This window comes from Poecilia mexicana, unplaced genomic scaffold (assembly GCF_051168715.1).
Source record: "Poecilia mexicana isolate PSO_F unplaced genomic scaffold, ASM5116871v1 scaffold_6, whole genome shotgun sequence".
Classification (NCBI taxonomy): domain Eukaryota; kingdom Metazoa; phylum Chordata; class Actinopteri; order Cyprinodontiformes; family Poeciliidae; genus Poecilia; species Poecilia mexicana.
This window is the reverse complement of record NW_028263375.1, coordinates 9,932,047-9,954,841: the sequence shown is the minus strand read 5'-3', so window position 1 is coordinate 9,954,841 and position 22,795 is coordinate 9,932,047. Positions and strand designations below refer to the sequence as shown.

The 22,795-nt window shown below is 38.3% G+C and overlaps 1 protein-coding gene across 1 annotated transcript; it reads right to left on the bottom strand.

Moving 5' to 3' along the window:
• Nucleotides 1–581: 581 nt before the first annotated feature.
• LOC106919340 (protogenin B-like) lies at nt 582–18,461 on the bottom strand. The gene is made up of 19 exons (XM_014989609.2): nt 18,350–18,461; nt 17,590–17,889; nt 14,169–14,313; nt 13,945–14,078; nt 13,574–13,870; nt 12,650–12,809; nt 11,908–12,155; nt 10,679–10,843; nt 10,281–10,586; nt 8,813–8,998; nt 6,493–6,588; nt 6,226–6,412; nt 5,416–5,543; nt 5,129–5,299; nt 4,088–4,270; nt 3,882–4,005; nt 3,650–3,788; nt 3,454–3,561; nt 582–2,906 (listed from the first exon to the last, which is right to left on the bottom strand). The coding sequence occupies exons 1-19, from the start codon at nt 18,414–18,416 to the stop codon at nt 2,553–2,555; spliced, it is 3,498 nt and encodes a 1,165-aa protein (XP_014845095.2). The 5' UTR covers nt 18,417–18,461; the 3' UTR covers nt 582–2,552.
• Between the last annotated feature and the right edge of the window lie 4,334 nt (nt 18,462–22,795).

Sequence of the window (22,795 nt, the reverse complement as noted above, 5' to 3'; positions counted from 1 at the left end):
CTTTGAATAAATACAATTTCAAGTGTATTAATGTAATTTTTAAAAATATATTTATTGTGTTTATTGACTGGTTTCTTTGTCTTGACGATGATGTTCTTTATTTTAGTCAACTATATTAAATAAACAAATCATGTAGAAAATAAATAAATAAATAAAATGAAATAGTTCAGTTCCTTTCTGCTGAATTATTATCGAAAAATTACACCTACTTTATAGACAAAGGGTAAAATTGGAGATCTTAATAGTGGTAAAAACTGAACTCTTTATTGCTATTGCTAGCATTAAATATTTCTTAAGATCTGCAACCTATGCAAATTTCCCCATCAATATGATCATACTTAATAGCTAAAAAACAATAAATTGTTGTGCAAATGTCATTTGGCATTTTAGTCATTTTCAAGACCACAATGTCAGTAAAATTTTCTACAAGATAAGAGGTTTATATTAAATGCTCTTCTCTCTGTAGGAGCAGCTAACAGTTTTTCAAATTATCTCAGAACTTCTTCATGAGATCATAAATCAAATCTAGTTATATTCCTCAAATTTACTTTCACGCTGAAAAGAAGAAAACACAAATTACATATTTTTCCAAGAACAATTTTATTATCTAATCTTTATCAGTCTGAGTATCAAAAAAGCTAGTTGCAACAGTTCAACACCATAAAATAATATATTTTGTTGCTCACTTTGGTTTAGGAGAAGCTTTCTGTTACTCAAAAAAAAAAAAAAACATCAGAAAAATTAAATAACAGTTAAATCTACATTCTATGTCTAAATTCAAAACCTGTTGGGCTTCATCATTAGCTTTCAGTTTTAGCAATTTTACAGCAGCCATCACACTGCCTTAACTAAAACCAAAAGAGGACATTTTTGGAAAAGTGTCACATTAAATGTTTTTGGTTCACAACAATGTGCTAAAGAAATACAATCTAAATCAGAATTTTCCCAAAGGAACCTAAGAATCATTCAGGTTAAAATTCAAGGTGGTTAAAAAGACACCAAAACACTTTCTGGCGTCATAAGAATAGAAAAATAACTGTGTGAAAACAAAATGCCTTTCTAGAATCCAAACTCAGCGGAAATCATATCATCTTTGAATAGAACTCCTTTGTACAAATGTAAATGAAAACCAAAGAAATTCACTAAATTAACAGACTGTAAGATCCTTTGGTTAGGATTATTTGTATTAAAAAGATATAAAAATCTGATTATGTTGCTCTTCACACAGAGGGTTTCCTTTATGATAGTCAGAATCTTTTTACTGTCACACCTGGACAGGAAATATAAAGGACAGAAGCAAGGTCTTCATCCTTACAACAGAGGTAATGAATGCTGATGAACGATTCTCCCAGTTTAGAATAACTAAATCCACTCATCAGTGGCAGGACACACTGGATCTTTGGTCTTGTGTGTGTACTTTTCACCAGGTCATGCCGAGGATCAACTGTATAAAACAAGCTGCACCCATCTGAGGAAGCAGAACAACTCTTTGGATAATAGCATCGGCATCACCTCTGCACTTAGCAATTGGTCTAGAAGGCAAACGGAGCACAAGGCTTGTGCTAAAGCTTTCACCAGAATAAAGCACTATTAACAATCACGCAGAGGAACCAGCACCATCGAAGGGAACATCTCTGGTGAGAACAATATTTTGGCAAACACATCCCAAAAGGACATCAGCTATATTTTTGGTTGCCTTATAGTTTCTAATGAAGCTCTTTGGGTGCAGTTTTTTCCTTTTCTTCTTCTGTCTTTGGATCTAACCATCTATAGCATGTGAAGCCCTTTCTATATTAAGGCCATGTTAAAGCTTTGAGTTCAGTGCACCGAAAATGCCAAACAATACCGTTTGATAAAGCTACAAATAGTTTGACAAAATGTAATGCACTTTACTTTTCATGTTTTCCACAAAGACAAATGACGTGAAACTAAATTACTTTCAACCGCGTAGGCAGAAACTGAAATAAAACAAAGTCGACATGGAAATTAAGCTTTTTTTCACTTTGTCCCCTGAGTGTGAGGTAATACTGCAGAACATGTGGTAAAAGGAGGTAGTAATGTATATTCTTAAGAGTAAACTGAGGTAGATTGTTAATCCAAAACGGCTCCATTAGATCCTCCATCGTAGCAGACGAGTAAATATTAGAGATGCACCAAGAAAGAAATCAAAAATCCAATCTTTTTCCAAAAAGTGAATCTTCACGATTGGTGCGTCTCTAATAAATCTAATAAAATGTATCACAGTAAATTCTGACATTCTTTTCAAACATTCATCATGGGTGAGCTTTGGTTAGGACAGACAACACCAAACACGCAAACAGGTAGAAAGTTGTGTTAAAAATAAAAAAAGGAGGAAAAGAAATGTTTTAACAACATTCATACAAAATCCTGAGGTACGTTCAAAGCGAATCCACATTTCTTCCGTTTCAGCAGCTGGTTCCTGATTTTCCCTCTCTATCATGAAATACTCAAGGGTCTCTCTTCTCAGGAAGCGAATGAGGTAGAAGTGGTGTAGCTTTGGCTGGTGGAGGGTGGAAACAGGCCTGGAGGAGTCAGGAACAGGCGGCTTGGGGACGAGCCTTAAACCAGGAAGCTTCAGGAGCCAAGCGACGGGACGACGTCCCCTCTGGCTCCAGTTTGACAGACTGCTTAAGATCCGACTCCAAACGTGTTGCTCTGGAACTTTGGTAGGCCGACGAGTTGCTCGGTTCTTCATTGCTTTCCTCGTTGGAGTAGTGTCCGGAGTCGCCGGTTTCCTGGCTGCCCTCGCTGCTTTGAGAGCTCTCCGGGTGGAGCGGTCCGTAGATCATCTCCCGAGACGAAGCGGGCAGAGGAGCCAAGCCGAGCCGGTCGTCGTACCTCAGGACGGTTTTGCCAGTTTCGTACAAACAGGCTCTTGTCTCAGCCTAACGAGAAACAGTCAAACGTAAGAAATAATCAAAAGTAAGGCTGGGCATTTATTGTGAAAAGTTTCTTATCACGATTAAACTTTTAGATTTATTGTTGTCCTGTTAAATTCCAAATAATGGTGTTTTAAACCCCCCAAAACTGTCCGTATTGATTGTTAGTTTTACAATTAGGGATGCACCAATTGTAATTTTCTGGCTGATCGCTGATTACTATTGCTAACTTAAAACGTTCAGACGACCTGATGAGCCGGTCTGTGGGTCAAACCTCTTTCACAGCAGAGCAAAAGAGGACAGTCGTTGAGTTTTAGACCTTTGCTGAGGTAGATAAGATCACAAGATAAGATCGACTTCACATGCAAGGGTCAAAATTAAGGAAATCGGTGCCAATAAATCAACTGGCTGACAATTACCTAAAACAGAACTAGAAAAAAGTTTGTCACTTTTTATCATTATCACAACAGTACCTCAGACTCGATGTCCATATCACCCACCTCTAATGGGAAAAACTCTTTGAGGAAAATGTTGGAATGACTTTTGCACTTACATCGTTTGCAGGTGGATTTATCATCTCCTTCTTGTAAATCAGCCACTTCTTGCTTTGAATCTTGCTGCCAGCCGAACTGCAGTTATTTACAACAATATCAGATCCACCCTGAAAAAAAAAGCAAAAAAACTGTTGTTGTGCTTGACTAACAGGAGTGAAAAGTGTTTAGAGGTTCACTGTGTTCTGTTCTCTTTACCTTAGGATCTACGATTTGATTACTGATCACAGGTAGAAGGGCCTCAACATTCTCCAAGCGGCAATTACCAGGAAGTGGCATGCCAGGATGTGGACCTTCAGCGGCTCTCACAGCAATCACCTTGGGACTGGCTGATTTTCTAAACATCATGATAAAAACACACACATGAATTACGTCTTCCAACAGGAGGGTGGGTTTATTTTTAGCATTTTCAATAAATGAAATGAATTACCTTGGTCTGCCCTTGCTGATCAGGATTAAGGCACACATGGCGATGCAGGTTAAGGCGATGCTCACACCGACCATTATCCCCGTCACAGACCTCTGGTCGATGTGGTAGAGACCATCAGAAAACTCTGGAAGGTGACATACACGGTGTTTCAGGTGGAACATTAGATTGTGTTAAAGAAATAAATGTGCGCTGCCTCTGATCCTGACCTGTTGTGTCTGAAAAACCGTCGGAGTGCCTGGGATTCTTGCTGCGGTGAAGGTGTCCATGCTTCGGCGTCAGCTCCACGACACTGGAGAACGGACCGTCGCCGACTTTGTTGGAGGCACAAATCTTCACCAGGTAGACGTTCCCAGGCTCAAGCTTCTCTAATAAGGCCATCGTATGAGTTCCTGTAATCAAAACAGAGCGAGAAGTTCATAAATGAGCATCATAAGTGCTAATAAACTACATAAAAATGAAGCAAAACAACCTTTTAACCAAAAGGGTTTAATGTTTGTTGAACCATTTTTGGGTTTATTAGGCCATGTGTTCTGGAACGACCCAGTTTACTGCTGCAATCCACCTGATTTCTGTTTAAAATGCCCCAGTAACTCAAACAGCTCACGATGCCGTAAACTCTAACAAGCTTCCCAGCAGGGCAGAAACAGTTAATCAGAATAATTGATTATTGGAATAATCGTCAACCAATTTAGCAATGGGATAACCATTAACTGGAGTATAGAGTCTCAGAAAAAGGCCAATTGATGAAATAGCAACATACTCAAAGCAGCAATTAAGACAAACCTGCACAATAAATACATATATTTTTATATTAAGATTAAAAAACTATTAAAACAGCATAATGTCAGATTCATTGGGTTTATATTCTGTGAAAAAAAATCTCATATGAAGCACCTTTTCTGTCTAATTATTATTCAGTTAATCTAAAAATAACCAACAGATCTGCCCTGCACTGCAGAATGGGCTGAGCTTTTCACATGTTGATGGTAAAAGTATTTTTTTAGCTGAAGATGCATCCTTTGCCACAAAGGATCAAGCATATACTAAAAAATGTTCTGCTATTACATTTTGGGTAATAACATGTTTATTTTCTCATTTAAAGGAATTTAATTATTTGGTTTTTTATGTGTTTCTCATATTGTTTAAAATAAGCTTAAGTGGTTGAATAAAAATCTGCAGAATGTGGCAGGTATCTGATTAATCAAAATGATCTATTCAGTGTATAACCAGCTATAAGGCCTGCTCACCCTCTCTCTGTATTCTCTGCCAGTGTCCAGCCATCCACGCTTGCTGTGAAGCGTATAAAATGGTGTAGTGTGTAACCACCAAGTTTGGCTCAGTGGGCTCCGTCCAGGACACCAGAGCAGTGTCGTCCTCAATCAGAGTGACTCGGACTCCGGCGGGAGGGCGGCTAGGTGCTGCACAAAGAGCAAAGAAGATCCTTACAGCCCATCATTACTGAGAAATTTAATAACATCTCCTCACGACAGGATTGTAGCGAAACGATGCTGCATTTGTATGTTTAATTAATAACCTGCTGGCAGAGTCTGGTGGTAAACAACCGAGCTCCAGGAACTTGACATCTGATCCACATGGAGACGCACAACAAACTCATATCGAGTGTTTGGAATCAGATCCTGGACCATAACACTCTGCTTGGTACTGTGAAGACAAACAATCGGCAGGCGATCATCTCTAGCACATTATTAATTACATTTTTAAGGAAATATGACATGTATTTTCTTCTACGGCTGAAAGGATTCATCAGATTAATCGCAACAAAATGATTTAGTAATCAATTAATCGTTAATGAGAGTATGCAAACTAAAATAAAATGGGATTTGCTGAGAGAGCAACATATTCTGAGCAGTAATTAGACGAAAACTGTGCAAAAAATAAATACATTTTGCATTTAAGATAAAAAAAAACAACCTGTATGTATATACGTTCTACCCAAAATTCCTTAAGTGTCGTTTTAGCTTCAAATTCTGTTAACAAGATCTGGTATTAAGCACCTTTTGCTGCCCATTTATTAATCGGTTAAAGTAAAAATAATAAACAGATTGACGTATACTTTGCTACAAATAATTAAGTATACACACAAAAATGCTGTTATTCCAGTTTAAGTAATAAAATATACATACATTTTTAAAAAAGGAAGTTAAATATTTGTTTACTTGCGTCTTTTTGTGTATTCCTAATATTCAATAAAAAGGCTTAAATGAAAAATTTGCAGAATGTGCCAATTTCTTTATGCGACAAATCGATTAATCGATAAGATTAATTGATAACTGAAGTAATCATTTTGTTGGAGCCCTAATTTTTTCTGCCAGGACAGTCTTACGTTTGTATGTAGCGGATAGCGGAGACATTGTGTGTGCCCACAGGCGTGCAGCGGACTGTGTAGCTAACAGCCTTGCCGGAGGAGAAAGCAGGCCGACTCCACCGGAGGGACATCATGGATGAATTGCTGGTCAAGACGGTGACTTGATGTGGAGGGGGAGGAGCTGCTGACGTCTGGTCTCTGGCCGCTGAGTGATTCAAACAGAAACCGCATTTAATTAAACAAAAAAGACTCAGAGAGAGTCGTTATCTAAACGGTTTTACTTACAAACACATCCTGGAGTGCTAATTGTTCGGTCTGTCTGATAACCATCTCCAACTTTGCTGATAGACAGAATTTTGACGTGGTATTTTCTCCTTGGATCTGAAATATAAACCAAAGAAATAGCTCAGCCTACCAGATAAAAGCCCTGCGTTGCCAAGACAACAACAATGAAGGCTTTGTGCAAAAAAGGGTGAAAGCCCATCGAATTACTAACAAGCAGCAGAGCAACATAAAGAAGACGGACACAAGAAAATTAAGCTGAAATAGCGAGAGACCACGCGATTTAGCAGGTCATTAAGTGGCCGTGTATGGACGATATGTGGCCTCCTTTGTTAGCCCAACCTCTCATTTGTCATGTGCTGCTCTTTGAGATGAGCATGAGAAAGATCAGAGAGCCAAAAGCTCCACCAATGACAGTCACATGCCTAGAAACGTGTAAAAAAAAAATCATAAAATGTCACAGGAAGAGCAATAGATGAAGACATGGGATCCACAACAGTAAAGGAAGTATACATAACAGGCTTGAAAAACGTGTTTCAACTTGAAAAACTACCAGACCTTAAATCAGGACGCTTTAAAGAGCGCTGGGTTTGTTTTATGCCTCTAATGTGAAAGGTCAGCCTGAAGGTATTGACCAATGACAGCAGAGTGTCCAGGCCTGTCTGAGGGCTGGGCGGTGGGCAGCGTTCAGCTGCCAGGATCCTGGGCCCAGGGGACTTCAGGGGGTTTTATTGGGGTCACCGAGCCAGGCCAACACGGAGCAGAAGGAATCTGGGCGTAAGGTTGTGGGATAGGAGGTGGGCCCCTTTTGTTCCTTTCTTTCCCATTCTCTCCCCCCTCTGCCACTGGCCTTGTATTACAGCATTAAACTTGATGCAACAGCACAGAATAACCATACAAGGAGATTTATTAAATATGAAACAAAAAGGCTACTAGATGGGTGATTACTGACAAAAAATTATCTAATACTTTCTACAATTTAATGAAAATGTACTGGTGTGGTCAGAACTGAGAAGTGCCTATGAAGGGATTCTGCAGGTTTCACCAACTCAAATTTAAGAACTTTTTCAGACCTTTCTCCATAGAAACATCATCCAGCCAACAGGAAATAAATCTGCACAAACTCATGATAGATGAAAAAAAAGTCATCTAACTAGATAGTTAGCAAAGGTTTATTAACCTAAACCATCTTGAGTCAGAATACAACGGAGATGTCTGAGTGTGAAAAGTCAACTGAAGAAAAACATATAGGAAAATTAGGAGACCACTGCAAAATCATCAGTTTCTCTGATTTTACTTTTTATAGCCATATGTTTGAGTAAAATTAAAAATTTTCTTTTATTCTACGAACTACTGACAACATGTCTCTGAAATGTAGTATTTATGAAGAAAATGAGAAATGATAAAATAAGGGAAAAGATGCAGTGCTTTCAGACCTCAAATAATGCAAAAAAGAGAAAAAAACAAGTTCATATTAATTTAAAAACAATAATGATGTTTTAACTCAGAAAGAGTTCAGAAATCAATATTTGGTGGAATGACCATGAGGTTTTCAGTGGGCTCTTCATTTTTCCAGAGCTGTATGGGATTAAGTAGTTCCTACCAACACTAAATTTAAGACCTGAGATTAATAAGCCCAACTCACTTTTTAAACAAATTTAAGACATTTCAAAGCCTTGATTTTTGCTTTTAAGACTTCTTACGAATGCACAGACTCCCTGATATATTCAGATTTGAGGAAAACAAACTGCAGTTTGTGTCTTATTTTTTCTCTTAGTCTAGTTCTGGTTGACGTTGCATATGGAGAAGCTGCTGGTTATTTACATGAACAGCACAGATGACCAGTGGGGGCAGGGAGCTAAAGCCAAGTCTGCTGTCTCATGGCTAGAGGTCAGAGGCTTGGTCCAGCTCTGGTCCATCCCAGGGGTCTTTGTTCGCGTCCAGCTGAAGGGAGGTGGTGGCACCGGTCCTAAAAGAGCAGATCTGGCCCAAGACAGAACACAATGGCTGTGCATAATTAAGCAAACCTGGGGATGGGAATTGGTGGTGGGAGGGACATCTGGTTACTGACCTCTAACCCTGTGAGCCTGATTTCACACAACACTAAAGCAAAACTGGGGGAAGTCTACCAGTTAGACAAGAGAGGTGAGCCCATATTGATCAGGACAGAGGCCCAGAATGCAAATGCAGCATCCAACTGCCCACTGAATCAAAGTAGGTCATGCAAAAAAGATCCATCTAAGTGAGAACGCATCAGTCACTCTCCTTTTAATTGACAGAGAGTCACAAAAAGAAGCTAAATCCATCCTGTGTCACTACTCACCAAGGCCACCGATGGTGTGGATGTAAGTCTGGGCCTGCAGCAGGATGCTCGGTTGCTCCGGCTGGCCTTCCTCGTGGTAACACAACCGGAAACCCAGAACCGCCACTGGATCAGGGGAGGTGTGCCAACGGGCTCTAACGGAGGTGCAGTTAAGTGCCTCAAGCTGCAAAACGGGGGCTGCAGGCACTAAGAAGGGGCAGACAGAGGAAACATGAGATCAGCTGTAGATTTTAACAAAGCTCAAAGAAAAAAAGCTAAAAGAATCAAAGACAACAAGGCAGAGCTGGGCGATGTGGCTTATAACTGAAATCAGATTTTTTTCATCTCCTGCTCTCTGTTGTAAAAAAGAATTACAACTGGCAGAAAATATTTTCAAAAAGTGGATTTTATTTCTATCATCCCTTCTGTGAGTTGGACGACAGAACATTAGGAGAATTTCTTTTTTTCAATTACCAGAATATAGTCATAGGATAAAGACACAATTTTAGCAGAACATCTTGAAATGACAAGAAAATGTTGCATTATAAGAAAAAAAACTTCTAGAGTTATCAAAATAGACTCAGTTGTTTCAAAGTCCTGCTACTGATAACAATTTGATGCTGATGTCATCAAAGGACGGATTTCCTTATTTGTAAAACTGATATCAGTTTAATATAATTTCACAAGATGCTCAACATTTCTCATTTTAGTTTTTTTTGTTATTTTACATGTTGTATTTATCATAAAATTACTACTTCATTCTCCTAATATCACAACTTTATTCTAATTATTGTTGTATTATTACGACTTTATTGTCATTTGGACTTGAAAGTCCAATTCAAAGTCACTCAAAGTCCAAATAAACAAAAGCTGTAAAACACGCTTGGCAAACAAGGTGGGGCTCTGGGTGCAGTGTTCACCAATCAACTAAGAAGGGAATTGATAAAAAAAAAAAAATGTGAATAATATACAAGACTGTGAGTGAGCAAAATGATTGAAATCATTTCTGTGGTACTGAACTCTACCAAAATACAAAAACTAGCTAATATCAATATATATTTATATATATATATATAACAAGAACTGTTTTTGATAAAACAAAAACCTCCCCCATCCCAGCAGGACATTAAAATGGGTAATTCTTTCCCTCTCATAGAGGCCTAAGGCAGCTCTCTTTATGATCCGTGACAGAGGCCACTCTAACATCCCTGACAGCGCGGGGGCCAAAGGTTTCTGGGGAACCAACACAAAGAGTATGGGACAATGCTACGAGAGCAAACTAATCATATGCCAAACACCAGGAAGGACGTCTCGTGAAGCTCCTGGTTTTCCAAGACCAGAGAGGCAGAAACATCACAAAGGAAAAATAAAGCAAGCTTCGTATTCAAATTTGAATACTTTTTTGATTAGGAATATAAGCAAAGCTGCTATATAAAGCCATAAAAGGTGAACCAATTTAACATTTTAGTCTGTCTTTTGGCAGGATTACCTTTGCTGCTCGAGATCCTCGGTGTACGATGTGAGGTCCACGCTGAGGGCTCACACCAACCCACACGTGTGGCTGCAGCAATCCGGAGCAGGTAAATAGTGTCAGGCTGCAGGCCCTCCAGCAGGTATTCGGTGCCGTTCTGCGGTAGCTCCACATTTACGACGGTGTCGTCCACAGCCGTGCGATAGGAGAGTCTGTAGGCCAACACTCGCCCGCGGCTGATCTTGGCAGGCAGAGGCTGCCAGCTTACCTGGATGTCGGTTGAACTGTGGCTGGTCAGCGTGAGCTCTGGAGTACGCAGAGGTACTGCAGACACGACGGACATCAGTTTGTAAAGCTTCAGACTCAATCATCACAGCTGCAGCGATTTGTTGCTAAAAATCTCAGAACGCGCTCACCGTCTTCCAGAGTGTGCTGACTGACTTGGTCGGACATGCGACTTGCTCCCATCGGCATGTAAGCCACGATGTAAAAGCTGTAGTTTCGAGCGGGTTCGAGGTCATCGATGATGTAGCTGGTCGTGTCGTTGCCAATGACAACCTGATACTCTTCGTTGTTCAGACCTGAAATACGATAAGTTGTACATTATGTGAGCAAGCAGGTTGAAGTTATGGCTTGCAGCTTTTAAAAAAGACACAATTTCCAAGGCAGATCCTCAGAAATACTTCATAAACTGCAAAAACCTTCTAAACAATTTGCATGCTTGTCTTTATAGAGTTGCTGTGTAATAAATATAGAGCGGTATGTGAAATATCTAGGGCTGCAACTAATGATTATTGTAGTAATTGATTATTCCATCAATTATTCAGACAATTAATCAATTACCTGGATAAAAGTGGCTCATTCTGTATAAACCCTTTTTTAAACAATATTCAAAATACATTAAAAGACGCAAATAAATAATTCAGTTCTCTATTTAAATAAGTAAATAAACATTTTATTGCCTAAAATGCAACAACGTAGCATTCCTTTTCTTATCATTTGTAGATTAATTGATAAATATTTGCATTAACTGATTAATAATTGGATAGCAACAGGTGATTAATAGGAGATTTTGTGTTTTTTATAGAATGTGAACCAGGTGTAGCTAAAACTATTCCACTTGAGGCGTTCTATGTAAAACATATTTACTGACAAGGTTTCTTTCATCTCAAGTGCAAAATGTTTATATTTTTGTGCAGTTTTGGCTTAATTGCTCCACTAAATATGTTGTTCTTTCAGCAAATGGCCTGTTTTGAGTCTGCATTCTCTGGTTAACAATTAATTGATTACTAAATTCAATAACCGATTAATCACGATTAATGCAATCGATCGTTTCAGCCCTAGAAATATCTACCTACATTTGCAGTTAGCAAAAACGTATGAGATGTTTAGAGGCAACGCCGTCCATTTAGGGGAGCTCAGAATGAGCTGCGGGAGCGGACAATACGTCGACTAAGCCTGTTGTTATTTAAGTGAAGTTGCCATTCTGAGTCCTCCTTGACCTTTGCCCTGTGCAGCCCGAACAGATGGTCCTCCACCGACACAACTAGTAACACATAGCGGTGGTCAATTTCACCACAGCTGAATGTGATCTCACACTTTCGCCCCCCACAGTCCAGGACTACGGTCTTTATCTCCGTCTCACCTTCGGCCTTCATGTAGTGGATGGAGTAGGCGATCACTTTGTCTGCATTGTACAGCGGTCTGTCCCAGGCCAGTAAGATGGCAGAGCTGGAAATGGTTTCAGCATGGATGTTCCTCGGTGCGCTGGGCCTGTCCTCAGACATGACGACAATGAGGCGAGCCAAGGACAGCACAGAACCCTGTTCGTTCTCTGCCATGCACTGATAGATGGCGTCATCTTCAGGGATAATCTGGGTGATCACCAGTTTACTGAGGATTAAAAAAAACACGAGATAGTGTTTTTATTTTTGTGTGGACCCCCCGACTGCAGTTCAGTCTGACGCTCCAGTGGGAACTTTTTATAATTTTTTAGCACCAGAATTTAATTCATCACACATTTAATTCTTCTCTAATGGAAAGTGTTGGGCACAAAGAAAGCCATGTTTTCTTACAGATGTTATTTCATCGTAAGTAGCTATAAACATCCCTTACTTAAAAAAAGAGACTTTTTTTGTTTTTTTCGTTTCTGGGAATAGACTAAAAGATTCTGTCGATCAAATAAACCAAAAAGTTATGAAACTGTCCACCTTTTCTTATGACAAAAAAAGTCGTCATTGTCATTTTGTTTCATTAAAACATTGCACGTTTTCAAGTCAGACAAACAATATGGCCTGCGCATATTTTAACTTTGGGATTGTGGCCCATGTTGCAAAAAGTTAGGACAACCCTGGATGAAAGCATCTGACCGTCTCAGTGCAACACACCTGTTGTACATCTTTATTCTCCCGTTTAGGTGGACCTCTTCCCCGTTCTTCAGCCAGCGGATGCGTGGCGGGGGAACGCCCTCTGCCTGGCACATGAAGCGGGCCGTGCCGGCTCGTGGACGAGTCTGACTCTCAGGTCTCTCAACGATGGTTGGCGGCACTGAAACAGATCAGAAAACTAATGAAAACTGTCTAATTCTTACCATCTATTCAATAAAACTCTGCTTGTGAGGCAGATTTTATGTGAATTCACTAGAAATAGGTTAACATGTTCAATTATATCATGGCTTATGCAGCATTGCAGTTGAGTAATAACAAGTTGGATTTACTTGAGTAGCTTTTTTGGAAAAAAAAAAAAAAAAAAAAAAGGTACTTCTAGGAGTATTTTCGTTACGCTGTACATTTTATTTTTACTTGAGCAATTATGATGCATCATTATTCTTACTGTAGTTACATTTCTGAAGACTCTACCTACTGTGAGTAACTTCACTGAATGAGGAACAAGCATGTTTTAACCAAAAATTCATCAGACACATACATACCAAGAGATTTTATTAAAGTTTTACATCCAAAGAAATTGATTTGGAAAAAAAAAAAATCCTGTTTTTGTTGTGTTGTAATTATGTAAATTATTTTCTTTAAAATACCAAAATTATCACCTAATTTTATATTTTGGTCATCTAATTTTTAAATATTAAATGGTTGATGTCTTCATCACTTACTGAGTATTTTAGGAGCCTTTTCACCAAATACTTTTTCACTCTAGTCATTTCTTGGACGGCTGCTTTGTGCTTTTATGTTGAAGTGGTGCTACACTTACTTGTGTATAGTTTTTGGTACTCTACCCACATCTGAGTTCTACAAACAGACATAAACTGTGGACTGAGGAGCCATGTGCCTCATCAACCAAAGAGATAATGATACCTAGAACTGTGAGGTTGGCTGCAGCAGTCGTGTGGTTGCGTGTTCCAGGCGTGGTGGCTCTGCAGAGGTAGACTCCACTGTGCTTCGCGCTGACGTCAGTGATAACCAAATTCCCATTTCCCAGTACTTTGGCATTGTAAACATCTATGGGTTTACTGTCGGCTCGGCTCCAGGAGATAATGGGTGAGGGGTTGCCTGTGGCCACACACTCCAGAACCACAGTGTGGTGAAGGGACACTGTTACGTTTTGAGGTCCAGCGATGATTCGGGGCCTCTGGTGTGGTTTACGGCCTCCATCTTTATTAAAAAGTAGAAATGTTGACATTCTGGAAGTCCTCAATCTGGAAGTTCTGTTAATGCAATTACTGTACCTTTGTGCACCGTCAGTGTGGCTTCTCTACTTTTTAAACGGCTGCCGATGTTAGTAGCAACACATCGATACTTCCCAGCATCTTCCAGTCGAACGTTGTGAATCTGAAGAACTCCATTCAGCAAAACCGTAAGTCTGGAAAGACGAGAAAGTAATATGAGGGTCAAACAAGAGAAACTAGAGGAGCATGTTGCAGTGAAAGGAAGATCAGTGTTATGCATGAACCTGTCTGTTTGTAGAGGCAGTGTGCTTTGGTTAAACTCCCAGGTGATGGTGGCAGGAGGACTGGAAGTGACGGCGCAGGAGAACCGTGCCACAGAACCTTCAGATGCCACCATGGACACGGGATGCGACTCAAACTCTGTGATGCCTGCGAAAACAACAAACAGATGTTTCACCATCGAATAACAACAATAAAACAAATCTCACACTCGCTGTAATTTTCAAAATGTGCAATACTTTGTGCAAGCCATGGCTTGAAGTTGATGGATGTTCTGATCTTATGGGAGAAATTGATCTCTTTAGGACACCACCTGCTTTTGTGGAGATGAGGAACAGTTTCCCCATTGTGACTAGCTGCCCAATCAATGGATCAATTGAAGAGTGACAGTGAATGATGCATCATTATAGATAAAAACGAATCAATCCACTTTGCTTAAAAAGCATTGCAAGAAGCTACATTAAGCAATATTGAATTTCTTACATGGATAGTTTTCCACCTTTCATCTTTTCAAACTTATTTACGGGCTGTGTAGATGGAAGGCAACGCTGCCTTTTCCTTTTGCAATCACATTTTGCATCTTTATAGGAGAAAATGCTTTCTCTTTTTATTTTTATTTTCTTTACTGCCATGTTAATATTTTAGAATCTGAGACCTGTAGAGTCTGGATGGCATGAAGTTAATCAGGACAATCTGTAGTTTTTACTGAAATATATCTAGAATTTAAATGAAAAACAAAGAAAACTTAAAATCTAAAATGTATTTGTAAACTGAGTAAAAGTTAATTAGTTGTTTGCTGTAAATCTTACATGTCATGCAGCTCAAATGTTGCTCAAACATTAAAAAAAAAGTTTTCACTAAAATATTTATCCTTAGTGGTGGTAAACATTACATCTTAATTGCAATCATATTTTGAAAAAAAAAATACAGCCTTTTTTGATGATCTGTTGGAACTAAAATTGGCAAAATGATTCAAACAGTGAAAGTAACAAACCCAGTCAATCTTACATCAGTTTTTGGAGTTTGCAGTTGTCAGTATTATTTTTTTTCCAATAAAACAATCAATAATTTGATAATTGCCCATTCCTACGCTTGTTTCTGCATCAAATGAGATTTTAAAAATTGTGTATTTAATTTTATTTTTTAAAACAAGTCATAATAATCCAACCTTAAAACTTTTGAAAACGGTTTCAGGTGAACTACAGCTAGGACAGTTTGAAAGTCATATTTTGTTAATGCACGTCCAAAAAAGTCCCTCAGCAGTCACTAGAGAAAAGCAACCCCCAATCTACATTTTAGTGGATCAACTCAATACAATATGATCAATGACCTTCATTCATTAAGGTGATAAGTTCCTCCCCTCCCCCTTCACTCAAAGAGAGAAAGTCAATATCATGTTATAGAAGATCAATACTCTTGTTTTCTCACTGAAAATCCACATTTACACGCCAAGCTTTCAGATAGCAAAACTACAGAGCACGGATTTAATTTAGGATTTAATATTAGACAGAATAAATGTTAATCCTGCTCATGAGTGGAACTAAAACCTAAGATTTGAGCCTTGTATTGATTGATTGATTTGACAGTATTTCTTCCATATTTGTAAAAACAAAACAAAAAAATTCTTATTAACATACAAGAGCAGAAAACACGAGACATAAACAGCCTGGGATTCTTCCTAATCAAAACTTGAATGATTGGTAAACATTATAAAGTCCACCGTAAGTGGTAGAAAATTAAAAATGATATGTAGCTGACCAAGTGGGACTGGGGATGCAGGTGATGGGTGGGTCCTATCTGCTAATTTGGTCACTTCTGTTGAAGAGAACAAATCAATGTCTAGGTTGAGCAGCACAAAGGCTTCCCTGAAAAGGTCAAAGTTCACCTCAACCCCCAATCCACTCAATTTTACCTCAAACTGGTGCCAGTTGGAAGACGGTTATGATTGGCCCAGAAATTGGTCCTGATGTGAGTGTTATTAATATTCTTTCATGTGGACATAACATTTTACAGCTTATGATAAGGTAAGTCGTACATGCAATGCATTCAGCTGCTGTTTTTGTGCATGTCCAATGATAGCATGGAAAACCACTCAGAGGACAACTCTACCTGGATGCAAAAACTGTTTAAAGAAGCCTAAACTTCTTATCTTACTGTGGAGAGTCAGGCCCCTTCGTTCCCATGACAAACTGGCCTTCCTTTAACAAAAGCACCGACCTTGACAGGGCAACAGAGGGCCTGATCCAGTGAAAAGGACTGAAGGGTGGGAGGGACAACAGAGGGGGGCTCCCCAGCCACAGCAGGCCTGTGACATCACAAAGCCTTTCCAGCGCTGACCCCCGACCCCTGGGACCTCTGGACAGAAGGGGAGCGCAGAGTAGTCCCATCCTCCACTCTCCCACTACAGCTGACCGACAACCTTTAACCCTTTCACTGAATGACAATGGCTCAAACTTGAATTTGGTATTATTTTTGGTCAATATACCAAAAACTGAAAAAGCTTTTTTGTTGCTATGTAAAAATTGTGAGAAATAATAAAAACTACATACATACACACACACACACACACACGCGCACACACACACACACACACACACACACACACACACACACACACACACACACACACACCTTTTTTCTCTTCCCTGTAATATACCAACATGCATATCAATGTTCTTTAGCTTTTTCCCATAATTAATTAAAACAGTTTTTAGAATGTAGAGCATTGGGACATTTTTCTAAAATGTGGCAAATCAGTTCACTGATTCTAGTCTCCATGACAGCAGCCAGGGGATATCCTCTCCCTTACACACTTGAAAAGTGTGCACGGTAGACCAGGCTCATTGAATAGGCGCAGCTGTCTTGTCCACTGATATGTGGACAAGACAGCTTGTCTTGTCCACATATCAGTGGAAATCTAGTCTTTTCTTGTGGACCAGTCAGGGGCACTCCAAACAAAAGCTGAAAGGTAAATGTCCATTCACAAATTCCTCAGTGTTGCAGGCCATTCTGCTGTTACAAAGAACCATCATCTGCAACAATTCCACACAGACTTAAACTCTAAGATTGAAATAGTTGTGTACTTTTTATACATTACAATCAAACACAGGGTAAGTAGTGCTCTTCTTCAGAAAAAAACATTGAGAGGACACAAGCTATGGGCTGTCTATTTATAGAGCATTTATGAGCTTTTGGATGGACTCCCCTTCTATATTTAACAATCTCTTAAATGCTCCTTTATATGACCTAACACGATGGAAGCCTTGGTTTTAAAGGTTTTGCTACAAAATGTAAAAAAAAAGGGGGTACATCTGCTTCCCATCTTCAAGTTTATAATCCATGCACTTCAACCCTGATGCTTAAACATCAACAAAGATGAGTGCAAACAACCACAAAATGTTGTTTTTTTTTACTTTCAATACTCACTTGCGATAGTCAGAAGTGATCTTTGGCTTAGGATAGCTCCATATTTGTTTTGGGAGAGGCACTGGTAGAATCCTTCATCTGAATCCTCCTTGGTATGCTTTATCTTTGGTATGGACAAGGAGCCGTTAGGCAGAAACTTTAAGTGTTCACTTTCTGCCAACTTAACTCCATTTTTGAGCCACTTGATGGTGACTGGAGGCTGTCCATGAGCCTGGCAGTCCAACACAGCAGAATCCTTTGGTAGTACTGTAACATCACTGGGCTCAGTGATGAAGGACAGCTCACTAAAGCATAAAACACCTAAGGGCAAGAGAATGGGAACATTAGCAAAAAAAGGAGAATAAAGGAAACACAAACAAGACGAGATATTTTGATTCAATTAGTTCATGTTAAGGCATAATTACCATGTAATAGCTTTAGAAAAGAATACCGTATAGAATTAATATTTGCATATTGTTTGTTTCACACATTTATTTAAATACAAATTGACACTAATACTACTAGTATTCACCATAATAATACATTATCATAAATAAGCTAAAATTGAACTTTCCCATAAAAATAAAACTTTAATTGTTAAATTTAAATAAAATCAAAGCTTTCACATTTCTTTTAGTCGGAACAATTTCCCATCTTTAGAGAAACATGACATACGGTTACGTCAATAAAGGAAGCAAACAAAACCAATTAAACTTCAAACAAGATCCGCACAGTTAGCTGTAAAACAGCGTTAATGATACAATAAAAAAACACAACTTACCCGATAAAGGGAGAAACAAAACAAATATAAGCCACCGCTGGCCGGACTTCATCTTGAACTTCGCCATTTATCCAAATATTTGGGTCATTTTCTCCCCTTGGAGAGCCGTCGGTCCCCCGCGTGCGGTCCGGTGCTCCGCTCTATCCCTTCTGCCAACAGCGGAGCACCAACGGCTCTGATGGGGGAGAACCGGAGGGTGGCCCCGCCCTCTCGCACATGCGCAGAAGATTCAAAACAGAGGGATTCCACATGGATCTGTCTATCTAGAATCTGTTACAAGATTTAAACTGCTGGTTAAGACAAATTCCTTCCACCAAACATTAGCAAAAAAAGGAATGGAAAATTGTGTGTGCAACACTGATATGGAAACAGCTTAAAGGATGACACTTTTTTCCTTCAGTGAGCTTTTTGTTGGTCATTTTACAACAGACTTTTAATGTCATTGTACATTTGTTAGTAAAAACAGGCAAACATCACTTCAGAGGATCTTTAAAAGATTACAAAAGATTATTGATATTTTAAAACAATATTTGGGGCTTTGACTTGTTTTTAAACATTGTTATCCATTGGTACTGTGTGAAGGGTATTATCAATAATTACTCATTGACATTTTCAAATGTAAAATTTAGAAATGTTGGGAAAAAACTAGATGTTTAAGTGAAAAAGTAAAAAGGTTTCCTACAGCCTGGTCTGAAACTCTAATAATGTATAAATTAGTCAATGTTAAACCATTTATTTGCACTTTTGAGGATTTTGGCTTCAATAAATCATACTCAAAATTGTGCAGCCTCCCTTAGAGAAGCTGGTGGAGTAGCATACTAGCAAGGATATGTGCTAACAGTACGGTTCTCAAACTGGGGGCACAGGTACCATTGCTGGCACTTTAATTGTATTTAGCAGTATTTAAAGTGAAGATTTGGTATGGACTGTTTAAATATTAGCATGACTAGTTAAAAAGACAGCTTGTTCATGCACACAGATTTTTTTTCTGTGTGCAATATCCAAAGTGACCAATGGGAACATGGTCTTACAATAAATATGTGTTACACTTACCTCCAATGTCAGAACTTGGGCATAGAAATGACATCTTTGCTAGTTTTTCAGCTGAATAACCAGGCTGGCTACAGTTTCAAAGACAACAGCAACAAGCTCACCGACATAAATGTGCAGTCCTACTATTTTTGAGTGACTTAATGAGATACAAACTGACAGAAACACAAATAAACTGTTAATTTCTACAAAAACATGTATCTGATGTAAACATGTGGTAGTCATTTTAGATTTTGAGGTTAAGGTTAGTAAAAAAGAAAAAAAAAAGAAGACATCCAACTTTCAGCGGTACTTTTCCATCTTGATTTAATCACTATCTGCTGTTACCAAGGCTTAATTTCAGATGATTATTTTTATTAGCAGGTACTTGAAAACACAAACTAACAGACTGCATAGAATCATACAGAAGAGTAAGCATTTTTTTTGTTGTTGTTTGACCTAAACATTGAGCTCATGCCATAGGAGCATACCTACTTTAAGTGCATAAAGAAAGTAAAATTAAACTTTTTGCTTTATTAGATACAGTTCTTCAATTTTTCCAAATAATTTGTGTGCATCCTAATCAGTTTTGATAACTCAAGTACATGTCATGTTGTACCATGCAGCCATTGGCCAAACTGAACTGGAATGGATTGAATTTTTGAACATAGATCTGAAATGCCTTCTACAGTAAGCAGTGTGTTACAGATATTACCAATAAAGCTGCTTATATAAATATCTGATTTTGAGTCACGCAGCACATAGCTTGATTGGATTGTGATCTCTATGTTGTAGATTTTTTGCACATCTAATTTCAGTGAGCAAAGTGAATTATCAGCTACCAGAACCTACAAAGGTTTGCATTGCATCTGCTCGCTTATGCTGCACAACCTGGTAATTATGAAGAGATATTGATAGCTGGAGGTCAGCTGCTTAATGAATTCAGATATTGATCCAGCGACCGTGCCTTTTGACAATGACCCTCCTCTTTCAGAGGCCTCATTCAGCAGCATTACAATGGGAACCAGCTGGGAGCTCAGCCATGCTGCATCAGCAAAACACCAGCACCCTGCTACAGGTAAATAAAGTCCTCGCTCCCATACCTCATATTACATATACCACACTGCTGTTGTCAAAACTATCCCTAAATTATTTGGACAGATTGTAGCTCCAGGCCTGTACGTCCAAGATTCAATATGCAATCAAATGAGAAGAGCAGAGTTTAATTATATATTGATTAGAGCGGGGTATTGATTTAATCATCCTAAGCCTTATAGTTATAATTTAAGGCTCCAAAACTGGTTGTCAGGGTGATAGTATTTGTTAATGTGCTTAGTCAGTGGTTAAGATTTTGTAATGATTTTGTCAAAGATTTTATACTCTGACAAATAATTATTTTAAAAAAATCCTATTGCAATTAGTTTATTTTCAATGCATGTGTGTTAACTAGCACATGGATACCTCATTATCAAAAAAGCAAATGCTTAATTTTTCTAAAAACACATGCACATACAGCTCTGGAAAAAAATTAAAATACCACTTTTAATGATCAGTTTCTCTGAATTTATTTTTTACAGCTGTATGTTTGAGTAAAATGAACATTGTTCTTTTCTTTTATGATTTCTTTTATGACCTATACTGACAACATGTCTCCAGAATTACAAGCAAAAATTTAGGATTTATTTACAAAAAATGAGAAATGGTTAAAATAAGGAAAAAGATGCAGTGCTTTCAGACCTTAAATAATGCAAAGAAGACAAGTTCATGTTCCTTTAGAAACAACAATACTAATGTTTTACCTCAGGAAGAGATCAGAAATCAATATGTGGTGGAATAACCTGGAGGTTTTTAATGGGGTTCACTGCAGTGGGCTCTTCATTTTTCCACAGCTGTATATTGTTTTATTCTGTTTTTGACTCAGAAAACAGCACATGCCTTTGTAGTTGCTTCACCTCACAACTAGATTGTGTGATTATTGACACACAGAAATTAGAAAATTTGACAAAGCCATAAAGGTTCCCTGAATCAGATGGCTAAACCTCGGCTGAGGTCCACATGGCAGAAGGTCCGGCTGTTCGGCCACAATCAATAGGGTTAAGGTCATTAGCATGTTATGAATACCGCAAGGCCCTGGGAAAGCAGAGCAGAGGGCCTGCTAGCTTGCCTCTGATTGGCCAGGGCTCATCTTTAGGAGATGACCTCTAACCTTAGCTTAAGAAGGACATGGAAAGGTTTTAGGACTTTGCATAATTTTGACTGGGCAAAATTTTAAATGTGTGTTGTTTTCCTTAAATCAAACGAATATACTGTATTATTGGCACCTTTAATAATTCTTTAGAAATAAGTTTACCTAAGTATTTTTAAAATTCATACATTCCAAGTTAATATTTTGTGTCCACAAAGCTTTATTTTATGATCCATGACAATGTGTTTTTTGGTATAGACATTTACACTGGCCACACAAATGAGAAAGACTAGAGAACATGACAAGATTTTCCATTACATTTTGTAATATCTGGAAGAAAACAGCCACTTACTTCAACTTCCAGTCAAGATAATAATCACCAAGTCTTCATAGCTTCATACTTATTGGACACTACCAACTGGTTGTTTAGAAAGTAAGCCAGAAATATATTTTTTTATCTTACTGTCACAAACATTAGCATGTGCTACACTCTACTGGGAATCATGTGCTTTAAAAGAGGCAAAGACTGACCTCTCCAGCAACAAATACACCAGGTAGATTTTGATGTCATAGCTTATTTCTCTCCTAAAGTTCCAGTGAACTTTAGTGAACTTTCAGCATCCAGGACATTTTGAAAAACATCCAGGTTTCCAAAATGTCAGTGATCAAAGACGGCCAAATCAACAGAAACATCTCAACACTCAAACAAATTAACCATCTTCCATTGGCAACTGATCCTAAAAAGTATAGAAAACCTCTGAGCTGAACTGAAGAGAGGAAAGCAGATGAGCCAGAAGTCTGGATGACAGGGGAGAAAGGTAAAGACAGCCAGCGTCTCTTTGAATGATGCAACCCTGTGAAATGTGATAGAGGAGTATCAATTGCAAAGATACCAATAAGTAATTTGGTTAAAAAGATAGCTGAATGAATGTCCTAAATTCAAAGTTTTTCTAAATTTTTCAGTGTTGCTTTAATAAAAGATTAATTCAATTTACAAAATACCAAAACAACAAAGTTTCTATTTTTAGTAAACCATAATAAAAGACATAATTTCAAAACATATTAACAAAATTTTTGCATAGGTTAATGAATTTAATGAATTCAATTAATGAAGTAACTAATAATCAGAATGTTTTACAGACTTATGTTTCCCTTTATTGAAAATTCAAGTTGTATTTATAGTCTTTAATAGGATGAAAAGCCTCAAATTTTAAATAATCACCACTTAAACA

What these genes read in the sequence shown, in the direction of transcription:
- LOC106919340 (XM_014989609.2), bottom strand. Translation starts at nt 18,416, where the DNA reads ATGGCGAAGTTCAAGATGAAGTCCGGCCAGCGGTGGCTTATATTTGTT. An exon ending in TTTGTTTCTCCCTTTATCGG is followed by an intron (nt 17,890 to 18,349) that starts GTAAGTTGTGTT and finishes TCTTGCCCTTAG; the next exon opens with GTGTTTTATGCTTTAGTGAG. An exon ending in CACACTGACGGTGCACAAAG is followed by an intron (nt 13,871 to 13,944) that starts GTACAGTAATTG and finishes TTTTTAATAAAG; the next exon opens with ATGGAGGCCGTAAACCACAC.